The 20619-nt window shown below is 29.1% G+C and overlaps 5 protein-coding genes across 5 annotated transcripts; 1 reads left to right on the forward strand and 4 right to left on the reverse strand.

The window, feature by feature from the left end:
- Positions 1 to 2434: 2434 nt before the first annotated feature.
- OCT59_001950 (uncharacterized protein) lies at positions 2435 to 7942 on the reverse strand. The gene is made up of 20 exons (XM_066144170.1): positions 7344 to 7942; positions 7174 to 7284; positions 6633 to 7085; positions 6389 to 6535; positions 6157 to 6315; positions 5908 to 6075; positions 5739 to 5822; positions 5358 to 5654; positions 5133 to 5291; positions 4940 to 5059; positions 4769 to 4858; positions 4606 to 4689; positions 4398 to 4511; positions 4178 to 4317; positions 3970 to 4105; positions 3628 to 3902; positions 3459 to 3543; positions 3178 to 3318; positions 3011 to 3100; positions 2435 to 2933 (listed from the first exon to the last, which is right to left on the reverse strand). The coding sequence occupies exons 1-20, from the start codon at positions 7725 to 7727 to the stop codon at positions 2532 to 2534; spliced, it is 3639 nt and encodes a 1212-aa protein (XP_065995359.1). The 5' UTR covers positions 7728 to 7942; the 3' UTR covers positions 2435 to 2531.
- A 913-nt stretch (positions 7943 to 8855) lies between these two features.
- OCT59_001951 (uncharacterized protein) lies at positions 8856 to 9537 on the reverse strand. The gene has a single exon (XM_066144171.1). The coding sequence runs from the start codon at positions 9503 to 9505 to the stop codon at positions 9137 to 9139; it is 369 nt and encodes a 122-aa protein (XP_065995360.1). The 5' UTR covers positions 9506 to 9537; the 3' UTR covers positions 8856 to 9136.
- A 651-nt stretch (positions 9538 to 10188) lies between these two features.
- OCT59_001952 (uncharacterized protein) lies at positions 10189 to 11739 on the forward strand. The gene is made up of 6 exons (XM_025316070.2): positions 10189 to 10312; positions 10404 to 10589; positions 10659 to 10758; positions 10854 to 10988; positions 11075 to 11236; positions 11306 to 11739. The coding sequence occupies exons 1-6, from the start codon at positions 10194 to 10196 to the stop codon at positions 11438 to 11440; spliced, it is 837 nt and encodes a 278-aa protein (XP_025181449.1). The 5' UTR covers positions 10189 to 10193; the 3' UTR covers positions 11441 to 11739.
- Positions 11582 to 16092, reverse strand: OCT59_001953 (uncharacterized protein). Its single transcript, XM_025316069.2, has 14 exons — positions 15982 to 16092; positions 15788 to 15893; positions 15484 to 15696; positions 15278 to 15375; positions 15093 to 15203; positions 14817 to 15017; positions 14632 to 14733; positions 14121 to 14556; positions 13937 to 14040; positions 13326 to 13844; positions 13191 to 13250; positions 13075 to 13125; positions 12935 to 12998; positions 11582 to 12863 (listed from the first exon to the last, which is right to left on the reverse strand). The coding sequence occupies exons 1-14, from the start codon at positions 16027 to 16029 to the stop codon at positions 11719 to 11721; spliced, it is 3258 nt and encodes a 1085-aa protein (XP_025181448.1). The 5' UTR covers positions 16030 to 16092; the 3' UTR covers positions 11582 to 11718.
- Positions 16093 to 17861: 1769 nt separating this feature from the next.
- OCT59_001954 (uncharacterized protein) lies at positions 17862 to 20473 on the reverse strand (the record flags this gene model as incomplete). The annotated part of the gene is made up of 8 exons (XM_025325391.1): positions 17862 to 17870; positions 17945 to 18080; positions 18148 to 18871; positions 18936 to 19103; positions 19186 to 19805; positions 19898 to 20015; positions 20090 to 20237; positions 20330 to 20473. 8 exons carry the CDS (start codon positions 20471 to 20473, stop codon positions 17862 to 17864), a joined length of 2067 nt encoding a protein of 688 aa, XP_025181447.1.
- Positions 20474 to 20619: the final 146 nt, after the last annotated feature.

Genomic DNA, 20619 nt, shown 5'->3' on the forward strand with positions numbered 1-20619 from the left:
TTATAAATTTTACATGAAAAACAACCTCCAAATTGTTCTCACGCAAAATAAAACAAATACGTAAGCATAAATCATTGTTTTGATTATAAATTAAACCATATACAGAAATATAAAATTTATGATTTAAGGCGTTTTGTGTATGTGCAACTGGTAGGAAGTGTTACCATATTTATAATATTTAGATAAAAACAAGTTAGCTAAAAAAATTTCTAGAAGTGAAAGAGCAAAATCCCTTGAAAGCATGTCATATATTTCGCTTATAAAAAATAATAAAATTTTACCATAATCAGATCTTTTATCACGTGTGAAATGAGTATTGAGTGAGGATTCTGGAAGAATTACATTGCCACTTGTCGTAGCAGAACTGCTAGAAAGGCCCAACTCGATGGAGTTGAGAATTGTCGCCAGTAGGAAGTGACAGTACTCATTTGCCGAATGATTGGTACAAAGACTAGGAGGATTATATCGCTCCCCTTCAACCGAGTTGCCACTGGTCGTAGCAGCCCAACTCGAGTTGAGAATTGTCTCCAGGAAATGATCTGAGTTCATTTGATGAATGTTTGGTACCAAGACTCTAGGAGGATTACATCGCTCCCTTTCAACCGAGTTTCTGCTGGTCGTAGCAGCCCAACTCGAGTTGAGAATTGTCTCCAGGAAATGATCTGACAGTATTCATTTGCCGAATGTTTGGTACCAAGACTCTAGGAGGATTATATCGCTCCCTTTCAACCTAGTTGCCGCTGGTCGTAGCAGAACTACTAGAAATGGCCCAACTCGGATGCGCACTTTATAAATTGATGAAAAAATTCTCGTATTACGTCACCAATTTGATTGGTTTTAATCACGCATTTTGTAAAACATCTTAACACCTCAGTTATAAGTCAACGCGTTCGTTCATTTAGTCTCCAGTAACAAACATCCCAAAAAAGAGCACATATAAAGTGTCAGAACAGTTTGGAGTTTGGTTACCATAATTTCTTTTAAGTAACTGACGCGAAGAAGTGGGATTCTCTAAATTTGTTACGTTCCTGATCGACAATAATGACCGATAGCTGCAGTAAATGCATAGGTAAATATTTCAAAACTAACACGCGATGCTTCAATCTTAAGCATTGAATTGTTTCGAGTCTAACTATAGTGGCTCTAAAAAATAACCAGCTACCATTAAAATATTTTTAATTTTGCATACAAGTTTCTTATACCAGCTTGTAAAAAACCCTTTTTTTTTCCTTTATTTTTAATAAAAAAAAGAGATTATACAGTACATGATATAATTTATTAAAATGAGTCGGATCTATTGCTTTTCTGCTTTTCTGTTAAATCAACATTAATAGTAAATCGATCAATAATACATTTATAGGTGGATCGTACAAACCTATAAAACTCATGAACCCCAAAACCTCACTCCGTTTTAGGCTCTGCAATGAACATTTTCATAAATTTCGCTGTAAAAAAAAGTATGGACAGACTTGTTGAGTAATGCCCGAAGCGAGGCGACTTCCTCCTGTTCACAATTCGATACAGGTGGTCAAAACTTATAAACCATGGATCAATACTAGACCTCCACTATAAACACCAATAATTACCATTTATAAAATTAAGTTCATAAAAGAACATTCGAAAATGCAAACTCATGAAAATTCTATTAAACAGATATTTTTAATTATTTATCAATGTAGACATAACTTTTACCTTCTGGCATACACGAAAGCTTTTCGCAGGAGAACTTCTATGGGTTCCTACATGCTTTGTACCTTACTGAAAAAAGGAGAAAAGGAGATAAGGAGAAAATCCAAGTTTAAATGAAGGTCGCTTGTATAAATGCCATCTATTGAATTAAACATTATAGACAGCATACAATCATACAGTCATCAAATTTAATTGAAAATACGGGTGGCAATCTTATTGAAATATTCCCTATTCTTCACAGCCTATCAATGAATACGCTTACCAAGAAAATTCCTTACATTGCGACTCGGGTTTGGAGTTTGTCAGATCAACACTTCAACATTACAATTTATATTTCAATATTTCAATTCATCTAATGGTAATATTAAGAAGCAATATATCTTGAAGAATGTAATTTTGTCAATAAAGAAATAAAGATATTAGGAAGATTCATAATAATTTTACTGTCATTTTTCTTTTTTTTTCTAACACCATTCAGAGTCAAAAAAAAAATTCGGATTTATAATGATTTTTATTTCAACTTTCTTGATAAAAATATCCTTTATTATATCTACAATATAAAAATTAAATATATGTTATATATGTTTCTTTTTTGATTGTTGGAAAAAAAATATTAAATGTTAAAAATGTTAAAAACTATGTTACAAAAAAAATTAAATAATAGTAATAGTAACAGAATGATCATTTTCTATTAAAATGATTCAGTTAGAAGAATATAATTAAATGTTTAAATGTAATTTTTTCTTTTGAATTGATTAAAATGTCCCAACAAATATGTTTAATTATTGACAAAGATATACTGTCTATAATATATATATATATATTTTTATTTTTTTTGGCTTTTATTTTGTTTCCTTGTTTTGTTTTGGTAGTTGCGTACCGCTTTCACTATTATTTGTACTATGAGAATTACTCCTTTCACTCCTTGTTGGAATTTGTGATTTAATTGTTGAATTCCTTAATTTTGAAGTTGAAGTTGAAGTTGAAGTTGAAGTTGAAGTTGTAGGAGCTGATGGAATTGAAGAAGCCGTTGAAGCCCTGAGTGATGTTTTTTCTTTTGGCTTTTTAGCATTTGTATTTGCAATAGTATTAGTATTAATACCACCAGGTTTCCATGGCGGATTAATAAAGGCTGGTCGCTGATATGCAGTTCGTTTTCCATCTAATATTAAACTGTTCTGCATTTCTTCAAGATCTTTACGCAAAACAGCACTTTCAATCACATCCTTACGCTGATTAATTATCTTATATTATCATCAAAAAAAAAGAAAAATTTAGTCACGTGAAAAATTTAATTATAGATTATACCATTCATGTTTACCTGTAATCCATTAAGAACTTTAGTAAGCATTGCTTCTCGCTTTTCGATTTGAGCCTGTAAACGTTTATGCTCTTCCATTATACCGAGGAACTGTAATATCAGAAAATAAGTTTAATCATTTGATTTATCTTATTATATAAAATTTAATAATGTCATCGTAAATTAACCTGATCTTGTAATTCTTTGAATTTTTTCCTCTCCGTTTCGATTGTTTTATTTTTTTCCTCCAATTGCTCGCGGAGTTGTTCATTAAGCATTGAAAATGTATGCTCCGCTTTTGCCGCTATTGCCTTAGACTCATTATTTACCTATTTATATCAGTAAAATCAATATTTTAAGATATACTCTTGATGTTGAATACATTAAATTTAAAAACGATTTTTTTTTTGTACAATTTGAAAATGCATAAATGCATAGTAAATACTATATTTCAAAATTGACAATGTACCTCCATAGAAGCTTTTTGAATAGAAATCAATTCTTGTAATTGATTATTTCTTCTATTGAGCGCTTGTATTTGAGTCTCAAGATCCCTGCAAATATAAAATGCATGTGATTAATAAATAGATAATTATAAATCCCAAATAACTGTATTCAAAGTTCAAAAGAAACTATACTTGATATTATCGATTAATGATTCAACTTTTTCTTTAGCGCCTTGTTTTTCAACTTTAAGTCTCTCTTCAGATTGTTTTTCTCGATATTCTGAATCTTTCATTCGTCCTGTCCATTTCCTTTCTTCCTCTTTCATTTTAGATTCAATTGTTCTTGCACGACGTTCAGATTCTCTTAGCTTGCTTTCAGCTTCTTCGGCACGGGAATTAGCAGTTTTGAGTTCATCTATTTGTTCACGCATGATTGATAACTGATCCGTAAGCTCTTCATTCATGTTCTAAAATAGAATAATGAAATTAAAAAAATAACAATAATATAAAGTATGAAATGATAAGTTTATATACCCTTGCAGCTTCAAGTTCTCCCTGGTTTCTTTTAGCTTGTTCTCTCCAATCCTTTTGAGTTACAGTAGCTTTATTTACAGTACCTTCCAATTTATTTAATAAACGTAATTTAATGTCCATTTGATTCTTGAGAGATCTACAAAGGTAAAAAATATTATTAAGCCTCAAATTTATTAAATTCACAAATAATTATAATTTCGTTACTAACTCATATTGTTCTTGCCAACGATTGTCAATTTCCTTTGCGCGACGATCAAAGGTATTATGTACATGAGTGAGAGTCTTGAGTTTTGATAAAAGGTGCTCGTTGAAAAGACCAAAATTGGCCGAAGGCTTTGGATAGTTGGACTGTAAATTAAAGATTTAAGATTAGCATAAAAAATGATAAATAAATAGAAAAAAACTATTTTTAATAGTTTATCACGAACTTGTTTATTTGCACTGTCCGACATTATATTATCTAAATATTGATAAATAGTCATTAAAAGCTTATTGCGCTCAATAATTTGATCACGATATTGAGTTTCGTTCGAATATGTAGCCTAAAAAATCAATAAATAAATAAATAATAAGAAACTAAGAAATTTATTATTTTCATTTGATTTTAATCTAATGCATTTGGATAAACTTTCTTACCTTCTTTTCTTGTGTAAGATTATTTTCCAAATCGGTTACTTGCGTTTTTAATTCGTCAATTAGAGAATTTTTATCTCGAATGTCCTGTCAGAAATATAAAATTTAGTTAACCTTGTTCACTAAAATTTAGACTTCTATATCATACATATCCACTTATTATTACCATTTGTAAATTTCGGAAGACTTCTTCGGCTTTAGTACGAGCACTTTCACTAGATGATAATTTTTCGTTCAATTTGGTTCGTTGGTTATTCTAATTTCAGCGAACATATAATCATTTAGTTAATTGCTATAAAACAAACATCTTCCTATAAATTATATTTATTATATGTACCAAATGTTTTATTTCGTTTTCATGTTCAATGATTTGGTTCTTTTTATTCTCTAATTCATCGCAAAGCATTTCAAGTTGAGTGCGCAAACGTTCAGATTCCTGTCGGGATGTATCCAATTCCTAGATAATGTTATATATGAACTTAGATGATGTACAAAAAAAAAACCAAGTGTTAATTAGACAAATATGGTACCACTCTTAATCTCTCTTGTTCCTTTGAATAACGTTCGGTTGTATCTTTATTTCGACCAGTCTGGTTGCTTAGTTGTTGACGAACATATTGAAGATCGGCATCACGTTCTTGAATTGTCATATTCAAATCCGATATTTGTTGTTGTGCGGCCGACAATTTCTATAAATTATCATTTTAAATGTAATTAAATCTAATTATAATTCACAAGATGAATAAAATAATTACCTCAATTAGCTCATTTAATCTTTGATCAGTTTGTTTTTCATTGTCTTTCTTATCTTTGAGCGCTTTCTCAAGTTCTTTTTCATACAATTCTCTATCCTTATTTCTTTCAGCTATTAATTCTTTTTCATGTGACTCGGACGCATTACGCTGTTCAACTTCGTAACGCAGATTCTTTTTCATTTCGTCAATCTGTGTAGTGTAATTTTCTACCTCTTTATGAAGTAAGTCTAACTGCTTATCGGTCGATTCTTTTACAGCTGTTAACTCTACTATTTTAGCGTCACTCATGTTGAGTTTCTATCCAATATATAAATATATTAATTTGGAGTCAAAGTAACCGAATCAAAAATATATTTTAGTTATAAATTAAAAATTATTTACTTCTTTCAAGTCTGAAACCAATTCTTCATGTATTTTCTCATCCTGCTCAATGTTCTTAGTCTTGAGTTCCCAATCGGAACGTGCCTAAAAAAATAAACGATGATATGTAAATAAAAATATTCATCAATATAAAAAAATTGTAAAAGTAAAAAAAGTAAACCAAGTATACCTTGTCAAGATCTTCTGTTAATTCAGTTAACTCCCGTTTTTGATTGTCTATCTGAAGTCTTAGTTCAGCTATTGTCTCTTGACTAAAAGCCAGATCTTCTTGATAATCATGATTCATTGCATTAAGTTCCACTATTAATTGCTCATTATCTTGACAACGTATAAATTCCTTTAATAAATAAATAAAATTATCAATCAATAAAGACAAATTTATATAAAATGAAATATGATATTGAAGCCTATGACTAACTTCTCTCAATTCGGCTTCCATTCGATCCATCTCATCTTCAAGGTCTTGAATGGTATTATTAGCCGTTTCCAACTTAATTATGAGTTGATCAACTTCTGCAGATTTGTTTCGATGCTGTAATGTCAATTCAGCTACTTTATCTCGTAATAGGCCAAGACTCTAAAAAAAATCAAATAATTCCAGTCAAAAAAAAAAAAAGATTACTAAATTGCCCAAATAATAATATTATCACCTCTTCGTATTGATCGCTAAATTCTCCATTCATAATACGTGAAGATGCTGAACTCATAGGGTGACTTCTAATCAAATCCAACTCAGCAATTAAGTCCTCGTTTTCACTTTTATGTGAAACAAGTTGAGTTTTTAGATTAGAGATTTGCTACAAAAAAAATAAAAATAAATAGATAAAATAAAAAATTTTAATATTTAATTTTAATAATAAACTATTTCCATATTAGTCTAAACTTTTGCCTTACCCCCTTCAATTGTTGTATAAGTACGATTTGTTTTTCTGCTTCCTCTTGTCTTGCTTTTTCTGCAGCCTCTTCAATCCTTTTTATCATTTCTCGATTATCAATTTCATCATTCTGTAATCCTTCAAAATTTTTTATGGCAGATTCTCGTAATTTTTCCAATTCTGTATTTGTTTCTTGCATTTTGCTTTTAGCATCAAGTAATTGACGTTTAAGTCCATTCGCTTCATCTAAAATGATTTGTTTTTCATCTCTTTCTTTTTGTAATAAATCCTTGTAATTTTGTAATTCCGAATTTAGTTTTGAATCGAATGTATCCACCGATGGTGATATTCCCCCATCTTGTAATACGGATTGCTGAAGCGCTTGTATTGCATTTTCAGCTTCACCTAATAATTTATCTCGTTTTTTCAAAGTAGTTATCAATTCTTGATTTTGCATTTTAAGATCAACATTCTGACATGAACAATTCAAGTTAAAAAATTAGGATATAAAATTTGGCTTTTGTTAAAAAGAAAAAAAAGAAACAGTTGAATGAACACACTTCTTTTAAAGCTCGTTCCATTCCATCGGGACTCATTTTGTTAATACGTTCTTCCAAAAAATATATTTGCATTTTTAAATTTAAATTTTCCTTTTTGATTTCATCGATGACCTAAAAATTTCAAAAGATTAATTATAAATTCAAGAACTTAATTAATGATAATTATTTACCTTTTCTTGTTCTTTCAATGTCATTTGTGCGTTTCTTGATGGTGCATTAGGTCGTGGATTATTATTACGTCTATTCCTGATAGATCTTGTATCACTTGCATCGGAAATTCTCCTTCCATTTGCAGTATCCTCATTATTTAATAAACGTGATACATTATAAGCAACTTTATTATCGTCGGGGTTCAATTCTCTCGTATTATTCCCATTTTCTTGTATAGAGTTATGAAACGACGAGGTAGGTTGTTTGGACATATCCATAAATGATGAGACATTTTTTTCTAAATGGTCCAAACCTTTTGCAAAATTTGCATCGATAGAGCCGAAGCTCAGATCGTCGAAATCAAAACTCCCGTCGTTAGCTGTTGGGGACGAAGGCTCTGTCATGCAAACTTATTTTGTAGTTTTATTTTTATTTTTTTTCTAATAAATATATTTTTTTTAATTTCTTTATAAATGCGATCGTCAATAAAAGCTTTAAAAATATCTAAATAAATTTTAAACGTTTAAATAATGAAAGGGGTTTGAATATCCTTCGGAAGTGTTTCAGTATTAAGTAGTATGGTTTATTTTTATTTAAGGTTTTGCTCATCAATAAATATAACTAATTACTGTTTACACGGGATTATATAAAAATGATAAACCAATTTTTTCGCGCTACGTCATGCAAATTTGTAAATCAACGATTTCTTTGTGAGTAGAAAATGTCCATTAATTCTTCACATTATAAACATTATAAAGAATATTTAACAAAGAAAATATATAAATAACGTATAAATATTATTTGTTTTTCACAATTATTACAATTATTAAAGTATTTTTTTATTATGTTTTTACAATTTATGTTTTTGAAGAATAATAATTGAAACTCGTTTCACAGTAAGAATAAAATCCCTATGAAGATTAGGATTTGCTTTATACTATATTAGGAAAATTTTTTTTTATTATAATAAATTTCTTGATTATCTCATTGATCCATTTTGTTCGAAAGTTCGAATTCTCGAATACCGACAGCCAATCATTCATTAGAAAAAAAAAATTTTCCAAATTCATTTTTGAAATCACGAGTCAAGATATTACCAGGCCTCGTATTCAAAAAGTATTTAAAAGGTAAACTTTTCTTTTCTTCTCTTTTAATCACGTTTCTGTTTTTCACTATTTATTTGTGCATGTATTTTAGTGCAAGTTGTTTTACGTAAATTATACCTTTCGGTTCATTAGTTTTTTTTTCTTATTGTTTTGTAAATTGTAAATATAGTTTTATCTAAACTCAATTTTTCGATCCATGAACAAAATAAATAATAATTTACTCGAGAGATCCCAACTTACCCGCATGTAAATAATATTGAGACTCTAATTAGTCCAAGTATTATTTCAAGTGAAAGGAGTGAAATCTGTATGTACTATTAATAATTAGATAAACATTCATTCATTACATTTAATGAATTTTTTCTATGAAAAGAAAGAGAAAATTTTTTTAGAATTATTTAGCGTTATAAATATCACGAGATTGTTGACGGTATCAGAATTTCATATCGGAAAAAAAAAATCTTTTATTCAAAAGAAAAAGAAAAAAGAAAAAGATAATACAAAATAAATATATTAATTTAAAATATGATTTCATATCAGGAAATCAGAGATAAAAAAATTCTTGATAATTGAATAGAATAATAGATAATCAAATTTACAGTAATAAGTAATAACCCATTAAATTCCTGTCAAAATCTCACAATAACTCCACCCGAACATATAACCCTTCTTTTCCCTTTTATTAATTGATTGATTTCCTTATTTATTTATTCTTCCTTAGAAATACTATCCAACTTTTTAAAAAAATTTTCAGTAATTTCTTTTCCACTAGATTCATTATAATAATAATAATAATTATTATTATTATCTACATTTTTAATAGGAGAACTAGAGAATCCGAAATAAGTGGAATGAGTATTAGTATCTTTAGTATCCTTTGTAATAGTTGTACTATTATCAACTGTAGTGGCTGTAGTGATAAATGTATTTGAATTATTATACAATGTTCTCTTGTGTTCATTCCTATCATACGATGAAAGTCTTCTCTGCATCTTTGGTCGTTCCGTCGTTTTAGTTTCTCCGTTTGAACGTGTTTTGTAATGATGTGATGTTGTTTCATTTAACGGAGATTCCATCTCTTATTTTTTTTTTATTTAGAAATTCGAATGGGAAAAAAATGGAGCGGAAAACAGGCTTATTTATAAAAGAATTTTTAATTAAAAAAAAAAAGCCTATATTGCGCCAATTAAAATGTATTACACATACTATCCCAAAAAGACACTAAACTCTTTAATTCATTTTGTGTGTTTAATCGAAGAGTCAAAAAAATATATAGATAAGTTACATTTCACATGTGAATGATCATTCATATTACTAAAGAAGTATGCTGACAAAGGAAGTATTGACAAAATTGATCCCCAAACCGAACATTCAAAAAAAATCATTGTATAACAATGCTTTTCTTCACTTTCCTTAACAGTAACGCGCAAATTTACGCGACAACAAATCAACAAAGTAAAAGAAATAATGAATCAATTTCCTAATTTATCCAATAAATTAAAAGGAACAAATCTTGTTGCGTCCTGTGACACTGTAGATTAACGATATTAATTAATGAAGAGACGCGAAATTTAATTAAAAGATCGCCTCAAAACCGGATTGCCGATCTATGCGCCATCTATGATTTTTTAGCCCGTACAGCCCGATTATATTTTAAGATAACAAAGGGAATTATTTACGTAATACGCATCAGCCACAAAAACTACTACAAGCCACTAGAATACATTATATAGTCTAAAAAAGTTAATTACAAAATTTAAAAAAATGTCTATTATACCAAAACACGAGAAATTTCATGAAGGGTCACAACAAGGAATCAAAATTAATGAATGGACAATTACAACTAACAAATCATCAATTAGCAATTCACGAGAGATAGAAAAGTAGTACTATTATTTTCATTTTAATTTGCGCTAATTCATTATTTTTTGTTCTAAAATTTTTTTCTCCGAATTCAAAAATTTAAAATATTAGAGCGCAGAAAGAAGTAACTATATCATTACCTGAAATGTTTTTCGGAAATAATTTATTAAGAATATCGAATGATTATGGTGTTATATATGAATTTTCTCCATTGAATGCATTAAAGATGGTTGACGCTACAGCAGAAGGTGGTGAAAAAGTAAAAGTTGCTTATTCAGAAGAATGGAAAAAGAAGAGGTATGTATAATTAATAAATTTGTCATAATCTAGGATGAATAAATTAAACTTTTTTTTAATTCGGCAAAGTGCAAAAAATCATGAACATATTAAAGATGTGATTAAACCATATGATTGGACTTATACTACTTCATATACTGGAACTCTAAAGGGGACAGTAGATAATCAGGTAAAGTTAGAATAAATTCTCATGATTTAAATATTACCAATAAAGTTATTTACTAATCTAGATGATCATAAACACCTTCGTATAACTGGACTTAGGTATTTGAAAATTCAACAGATAGGATTGATATGGAAAAACTTAAAAAAGTAGAAGAAATATTGTTTTATGATGAAATAGATTTATTTGAAGATGAATTAGCCGATAATGGTACAGCAATAATAAACGTAAAAATTGTGAGTTTGTTCATGTTTAAAATCTCAAAATTTTTATTGCATTCACTTTTTCTTGATATACAATTTTTTTTTCATTTGTAATATAGCGTGTTATGCCATCAGGATTTTATATACTTCAACGATTCTTTCTTAGAGTTGATGAAGTGTTATTCAGAATGAATGATACGAGAGTTTATCATGAATTTGGAACTGATTACTTACAGTTAGAATATTCTTCAAGAGAAGAACATTATAACAAAATAAGAACAGTTAGTATAGAGATTCTTCTAATATTTTATAAGATAAAAATCTATTTTAACCACTCTCTTATTTATTAGTGTATACCTAAATACAAGGGAGATGATATATCACAATTAACTGACATAAATTGGATAAATTCAAAGTTACCGCCACCGAAGAAAGACGAACTAATGGTAAAAAAATTATGTGTTGTGCCAAAGAGTGAAATTTGATACACGTGATCAAATAAATTGTCTTTGAATTGGTCATTGCAGTAATTAAACATAAATTTGTTATAATAACAGATAATTTGTAATTAAAATTGCATATAATTATAAACTATTGACTATTCCACATCCATAGTCTGTAATAATTTCATTATTCCAATATTATTTTATTTACAAGACAGAAATTGATTAAGTTATTTATATATTAAAAAAATATGATTATAGTACTTATAGTAATAATTAATAAAGTAATAATAATATAATAATAAATAATATAATAATAATCAATCAGTATTATCGTTTTCAGATGTAACGGTATTAGTATTAATAGTGATGTTACCAGCACCACCAACGCCAATCCATTTCCTTAAAGATTTGGATAATCTTTTATCTTGATTTAAAGGATTTAAAGAATATAAAACATTAGCAGTATTATTTAAATCATTTTCCTCTATTTCAAATGTATTGTTTGATGAAATACTCTGTTCAGTTCTATTACGTTGTGAAATAATTCTTTGCTTTGCACCTTCTAAATCTTTGTAAATTGCTTGTATAGCATTTTGTACGCCATCTTCTTTTCTAATATTTTCTCCCACTAGTTCAGCTTTCTTAATAATTTTTTTATCTGTTGTAACTTTCACCAAATAATCTGATAATTTATCTGTACTTAATTTTTTTAAACAAAATCCAATTCCCATATTGTCAATACGATCCCCCCAAAAGAATTGATCTCCAAAAAATGGTTTAATAATTGTTGGTATACCAGCGCGTAATCCTGCAGCTGTAGTGCCCGCTCCACCATGATGTACTACCGCGTCAATTTTAGGAAATAACCAGTCATGTGGTACTGATTTCAATGAATAAATTGATGGTGGATAATTTTCCTCCTCATTTTGATTTGGTTTTTTTTGTAATCTATCACTCCATCCTTTTGATAAAATAGCTGCTACTCCACTTTTTTGTACAGCTTCTACAATTGTTTTTGTCATTGCTTGCGGATCATCTACAACAATTGATCCAAATCCGATATACACTATCGGTTTTTTATTCTTTTGATTTTTATTCAAAAATTCTATTAGATCTTCTGGTGGATTCCATCCATGATCAGGATTATCCAAAAACCAATAACCAGTCACATGAATCCAATCCGCCCAATCAAATGCTTTTGGAACAATATATTCACTAAAATTATATAAGAATGGAACTGTTGAGGGTTCCATTTTCTCTAAATTAGTGCCACGTAATTTCAATGTTTTCTTCCTCCATCTATTTACTTGTGGAGAAATCGCAAGCCAAAAGGCATTCTCAATAAGGACATAAGATGAATAATTATAGGGACCTTTGAGATCATGATCTGGTACTGCGAATGCATGAGGGTATGCTCTTGTTCGTGTCCAGGGCATTGTAAATGCACGGAAATATGCGACACCTACATAAAAATAGTAATATGTTAAATAATTGAGAAACGAAATTTCAAAACAATATTAAAAACATAATTACCAAGACATTCCGCAATATGAATTCCAGACATACAACTAGGAGATTCTATAATTACATCTGTATTCTAAGTGATCAAAAATAGATTAATATTTAATATTATATATTACAACTAGAATATTGATGAATATATAATGATGTACCTGACATGCCTCCCAAGAAGTCTTCAATAAATCATCTAACCATTCACGAAACTATAAATAGAAACTATTAATGTTTGAACTTTTTTAATAACATGCTTATTATGGATAAAACTTACGTTTGTGAGACCTTCCTTGAAAAAACCAAAAGTGAACATGCCGTTTTCAACACAAATACGCTGTAATAAAATAAAATAATTTTTTTTTAAAATTTATAAATCACACAAGAGCACATGTATATCTTTTATATTTACCATAAGCTCTGCAGGATTGCCACCAACGTAACCAAATTCAATGCCATGGCCTTCAACCCAATCCTTATATTCACCATGAGTAGAGATTCTAACTTTATGGCCCTCTTTCATAAGACCTTTGGCAAGTGCAATATAAGGTTGAACATCACCACGTGATCCAATAGTAAGACAAGTTATATGTAATGGCTTGTCAAATTTATTGGTCGCTCCTATATCGCCAAAATTTGTTGCTTTTGGTGACCCTGTGTTTGCTGACCATTGTTGCCATAGTAATTGATCTTTAATTATAGCTTGATTTATAATGCTATCACTTGAACTTTCCGACATTGTTCTCCTTTCTTCATTCGATTTCGTTTTTTTAAGTTCAATCATTTCAACAAATCTATCTCTTACATGTTCAAATCCAAATTCGAAAAACATTTCTTGTTGAGCTTTGGTAAGAATTTCCAACCCATAATATCCTAACATGGTTGCCTTCGTCTTTTTAAAGAAGTGAATATCCGCAATTGGCAATATCATCTAAATGAAACATAAAAACAATATTATTAAGCTGGTATTAAATATTTTTCTTTTTTCTTTATAAAAATAAAAAAAAAGTAAAAAAAACTTACATTAGTATTTTGACCTATAACTCTAGACTTGAAACAAACATAATTGTCGGATACATAAAATTTGCCGTACACCGGAAGCATACGCAAGAAATATCCGTAGAACACTATGCAATGTGAAAAAAATCTGAGTATAAGTAATAAATAAAGATGACATATAAAAAACAATATTTATTACAATACGTACCAGCATAAAGTTTTTCATTCTCTGGTAACGCAAAATGTTCTCTAAAATGTTGTCGAGTTTCTTCGGAAATATCTTCTTCGAAAGAACTAATATATTTCTTAGGATTTTTCAAAAATACTTGCGCTCGTTTAGAAACATATTTTGTTATATTCCATTGACTATCTGATGTTTCTGATGTTACAGTTTCTAAGGTTGTTGCACGAGGTGATCTGGATACAGATCTTGGAATAGTTGGTGATGGTGGCTCATCACGACTTTTATTTCGTTTATGTTTTATAAATGTTGTAATAGACCTTACTGATGAGACTTCACTTGACTCGGAGGCAACCTGTTTAATGTCTCTTGGACGCGAAGGATGAGCTGACTTGTGTTTTTCCCAACATTTGGTAAGTTCTTCATACAAAGACTCGCTTTCCGAGAAGACGACGAAAAAGTACTAAAGAAAAGATATGATTGTCATATTAATATGAATAAAAAATCCATATTGAAAGACGACTCAAAAAGTAGTTACATCTTCGTGATCATCTTGTTCCGATGTAACAATATGTAATGTATTAGAAAAATTCGATAAATTATTTTCAATATTAATAATACTTCCGATTGGTATAACAATCTATAAAAAAAAAATAAATAAATTATTATATTAAATAAATCATTAAATTATCTTTGCAAATTAAATATCTCATTAATAGTAACCTTTACGTTATCACCATCATTATTAGCTCGTACAATAGATCTTTCTAATTGTACCATCCATTCTTCCATAGAAGTTTGCGAATCTGCTTGAAATTTATACGTACGCTTTGGTGTAATAATTTTAAATCCATTCTTTTTACTAGTTTTCTCAACCTTTATAGCGTATTTTAAGTCGATAATCTCTTCGGGACAATACATATCCTAAAAATAACAAATTTTAAAAAATTTAAACTTCCCTGATTACCGAAATTAGTATACTTGGAAAATTAAGCTTACCATAGGATCTACGTAATAAGTGAGTACATCATTTTGAAGTGTAAAATGATAACGTTCATATCTATTTCCAAAATTTTTCTTAGCGAGATTACCATCCTTCAATACAATATCCTAAGGAAAAAGTTTATTGTGTAACCAAATGAAAGACAATCAACTTATAATTTGTAACACGAAGATGTCGTTACCTGCTCTCTTGGAAAATAAGCATGAAAACAAATATGATCTTCTGTCAGATACATAAAACCTTGTAACAATATTGATCTTAATAAAGTACATCTAAACTCTATTATAGTAATAAAAGCACAAATTAACTTTTACTTAAGAGAAAAGATGAAAGGATAAAAAGGTCAAAAAAAAAGAATAAATTTTCTTAAATTGATTGCTAATATACCTCCTTTAAGTTCTTCTGGATTTTGTAATTTAAAAATTTCTTGTAATTTTTCTTTGGTGGTTTTTTCTTTTAGTAATTTTTCTGATTCACTAGTATCTAATTCTTTTTCTTCTATAATACCCTCTGCATCACTTTCTTGAAATAAAGTTGTAAGGTATACCGCATCTAAAGAAGAATTTCCGGAGCTTCCATTTGAAGAATCGGAATCCGAGTCTATATATTATTATTAAATTGAATTAAAGATAAAAATTAAACTTTAGTAATACTATTGTACAAGAAGTTATTAATAAATAAGATAGACAACCTTCAGTTGTACTGGTTGGACTGGTTGGACTGGTTGGACTAGTTGGATTGGTTATATTAGTTGAACTTGTTGATCTTTTATTTGAAGATTTTGAGGGTTCAAAGATCTAAATAATACGAGAATGAATAGAAACCGAAATTATAATAAAATTATTACGTCATCGTCATTAACGAACGTTATTTAAAAATACTTACGGTTCCCATCGTAGCTGATAAAGCTTTTATTAAATTACTATTGAACATTTTTACGAAAAATCGGATATTTATAATTGTTCAAGGAGGCAAAGAATAAAAAAAGTTTAACAATCAAAATCATGATGTAGATTCTACTTTGTGTTTATAAAAGTAAAATCGACAAGATTAGCTTACACAAAGTAATTAGTAAATGTGTAAGTGGCTAAAAGTGTCAATTAAAGAGATGTGAAGTGTAAACGCGGCGCTAAATATTTTAATTTATTTTATTGTGTATACTAGGAAAGAGTAAATTACCGTATGTTGTCCGAAATTGGTAAATATCACTACCTCTGAGGCTCTGACACGAGGTTGTTAGAGTTGCATAGTGCACGTGGTATAGATGTTAGTTACTATCTCTTCTCGAAAATAATAATGCATGTTTCATGTTAAAACTTCTAAGACGTCATTTTTTTATTACCAATAAAAGATTGGTAAGTTCCTCATCATTGTTTTATTGATGATGATTATAATAATGATCATAATTTAGGATATATTAAATCTTGGCATTTATTAATATTTAGTTTAGTAAATTCTTTCTAGAAGAGTTTTATAATTAATATAGAAACTCTATAAAGTAGAATGAACTTTTTAACTTATTTGGACAAACATTAATTAGAGTCTGAAGCAACGCGGAAATAGATAGTGGTACAATCTACCCACGAAAAAAATTTTCAGTGGTCTGATTTATTTTGTACAACATTTTAGAAGCTGGTCTTTTTTCGAGAAAAGAGGGAGTTTTTAATTAAAAAGAAAATAGTTTATTTGATAAATTATTTGTTATTTTAGAAATTTAACAATTAATCCCCTGTCGCACTAAGTGTCATTCATGATCACCTTCGTGGCTTTCATACTAATTTTTTAAAATTGCGAGTGATTAGCTGAGTATATAAATGACTGGGAATCTTCGTTTACTTATTTCCCTCATATAGTTAGCCGGGAGATTACTAATATTAGTTTAAATAGTTAAAATAATTAATATTTAATGAGTGACACGCTCCGGAGGATTACCCATTTATTTTACGGGAAGGGGGTTTTTTCCCGAATTTCCTTTCGGGAAAAAAACCCCAACTCCCCATGAAATAAACAATACCAATCTTTATATAATTTAATAATTGTCACCTTTATACTCACTTCTAAGGCAAAAAATTTCAATTTAGTATATTAATGGGAAAACTCAATATTCGGCTGACATGTGATTCATGTGATTACGCAAATCTGAAAAAATAATTAGTTACGTTACCGACGCGCGTACCACTTTTTGTGGCGTCTCAATTGGAGTATCGTGTAAATAATTTATGGCGTCAAGTATGTGTTACTATTTAATAACATAAATATAATGTAAAAATCTTTAAAAAACTAATTTAAGAGTATATAAATTAAAAAAATTTTGCAGAAACTAATAGATTTTATAAAATGAAAAGTACTTTAAATTAAGGATAAATGAATAGATCAGTAAATAACTAATTGTTTCTGCAAAATGTTAATAAATAAAAAATACTTAAAAAGTTTAATTAAATCAAAGCATTATTTTGTTTCTATTAATTTTTATAATTCTATATTAAAGGTCAAAAAAATTTTACAATAAATTAAAATATCACACGATATCAGATCTTTATCTATAACACATAGAAAAAAGACGTGTATTGTGGATGCTTAAAATCGAATTATAGGGTTAAATGTTACAAAGAAAAAGTACTTTTAGTAGATTTGATTCAATTCATATGGCTCGCTGCTAATCATAATTTGTATTAACAAATGGTTCTTTAACAAATGATGGGGAACATTCAATTAAATAAATTATAAATAAATTCTTTTTTTGGTTATACACATATTCAACATATTCATGACCACTAAATACATAAATAAAATAAATATAAAACCATTAAAGAAAATCAGAAGCTAAATAAATTTTAAATTATCTTACCAAATCACGCAAATAACGCTTATCACTGATCCATTGAGTCAAAATTTTTAATGCATCTGATTTTTGTATTTTACCATGCTCAACTAAAATATCGGCCAAAGCATCATTAACACCTTTAGCCATACCTTGAGCATCTCTAAAATCATCAACAATCATTTAATATTTAAATAATCATTTAAACGAAATATACGTTCAATACTTACCCACATACAAAAATCATCGCATTCTTTTGATCCAGTAATTCATAAATTTCTTGACCTCTCTTTCTCAAAAGGTCTTGAACATATTTTGGATTTCCATTAAGTCCAGCATTAGGTGCTCTACTAATTACAACTAACAATTCTTTCAAAAAACCATTTTCTGAAAATCTCTCCAATTCTTCACGGTATAAATAATCTTTCTCAATATCTCTACATCCGTAGAATAACCACATTTCTCCAAATGTTTTTTCAATATTATTTAATTTTCGTTCAGCAATAATTTGTTGCTCACGATGTTGAATAAATCCCACAAAAGGTGCAACACCTGTTCCAGGACCGATCATAATTATAGGTCTTGAAATATCTGAAGGAACTGCAAATTCATTAGAGTTTGGCTTCATGAAAATAGGGATGTTTATATCCGTAGTTAAGGGAACCCTTTTATTAATTTCTTTGGCATAACCACTCAAATTGTCCAGCCACGGAGTACAAACTCCATATTTACGTACATTGTAAGGGACTGGTGTTTTATAATCTACGATATTAAAAGCAAAATGTAATAAATCTCGGTTCACAAGCGGAGAATTAACAATAGAGTAATAACGAGGTTGGTGAGGTGGCAGAACATCTAGTAAACGTTCTAAAGGCGGTTTACTCGAAGGAAATGTTATCAAAAGATCAAGCAAAGTTGGAACTTGTTCACGCAGAAGATTGAACTGAACAGATCCTATAATAAATTAACAATTAGTCTACTAAGAGTTAAAAAGTGATAATATAATAGAGATTTCTACCTTGTTTGCTGCAAAGAAACAGAAGAGTTTTTTTTTCTTCTTCGTTTGTTGTATATTCAGCCAACAATCTCAATAATGCTTTACGTGGCAAAGAGTTTAAATCTACACCATATCGCAATAACTCAATAATCGAAGTCGATTTAGCATTTCTCAAGTGCGATGGAAGCTCTATATGGACAAAATTAAGTTAATTTCAAAAAAAAAGAAAGAAGAATTAATGAGAAATAAAATTTTGGAATTTTTTATCTACCAGTTCCCTCAGCGCTTTCGACTGAAATTTCCTGATTGGCTTCATTCTCGTCAATCTCTAAAGTTTTTAAAATTCCCAAACATAATTTTTCATTATTGGGTGCAATGATTCCAAAGGAATCACCAGGAATAAATTCCAATTTTTCCCGATAATCTTTAATTTCCAACTCCAAATGGATAGTTCTTTTAAGTGCCTCGGGATGAGTAAGACAACGAACTGCATCTAATCTAGTATTCACAATTGGAGTTGGTGTATTAATTAAAGTAGGTAATGTCGGAGAATTGATTATCCTTTCCTCATTTGATTTTATAATCTTGCAGATCACAGTAGGAATACGTGGTAAAGCAGTAAATTGCTCAACTTTAGCTAATTCAGATAAATCCAACATAATTTTAGTGCCGCTCGCAATACCCATTTTTTTATCAACTGATTGACCATTTGGTGTTTCCAAAGGTAAAGACGTTTCATTGCTCTCAGTTTTACCATTAATCGAAAGAGTTTTTACAGATTCGATAATATTTTCGACTTGCGTATTATTATTATCCTTTCCTTTTTGAACACATACTTTTACTAATTCTGGCCATAAATTCGCAATCCAAGGATCAACGGTTGTTTCCAAGCTTGAAAAATATAAAGAATTTATGTTGGCGAACCGCTAAGGTTAAAAATTTTTCTCTAACCATTACTTAGACTACTAGACAGACTCTCATACCCCATCGCATCATCGGCTAAACCTTTATTATAAAAGGGTGCAGCACCTAAATCTATCATTCTTTTCTCCAATCGCTTTGCCGTATTGTTGAAATTAGTGTAATTAGTATCACCCAAACCTAATCAAAATTATAATAATTATAATAATAACTAGAACGTGAAATTAAATAATAATATAATTAATCTAACTTACCGAGGATTGTGAATTTTAAGTGGCTAAGAAAAGTATTTGATTTAATTTTTCTCAAAAATCGAAAGAACTTTGTAGCATTATCTGGTGGATCACCATCTCCAGTATTGGAAGTTACAAGGATCAAAACGTTTTCCTTCGATAAATCGAACTAATAATGTAAATAAGAAAAAAAAATTATTATACACTACGTATATAATATAATTATATATTTAATAAAAAAAAAAAATACACTCCACATACCTTGTCAATTTCCTCCATTACATAACATTCATTAACAAAACCACGTTCCGAAGCTTCTTGATGTATATTTTTAGCGATCCATTCAGCATTTCCAGTTTGTGAAGCATAAAGAATTACAAATCTCGAGCTTTTTTCTGAAGCCATTAGAAGAAAAAAAACCCCCTATGGATCAGCTGAAATTAGTTTTAGGTTAGGGAGGTTATCAACTTGATCAGTCAATCACCCGGCAGTCACCCGGTATACATACTATTTATCGATCGATTACATACTACTAACTACCGAAAAAGTAT

This window comes from Rhizophagus irregularis, chromosome 10, assembly GCF_026210795.1.
Source record: "Rhizophagus irregularis chromosome 10, complete sequence".
Classification (NCBI taxonomy): domain Eukaryota; kingdom Fungi; phylum Glomeromycota; class Glomeromycetes; order Glomerales; family Glomeraceae; genus Rhizophagus; species Rhizophagus irregularis.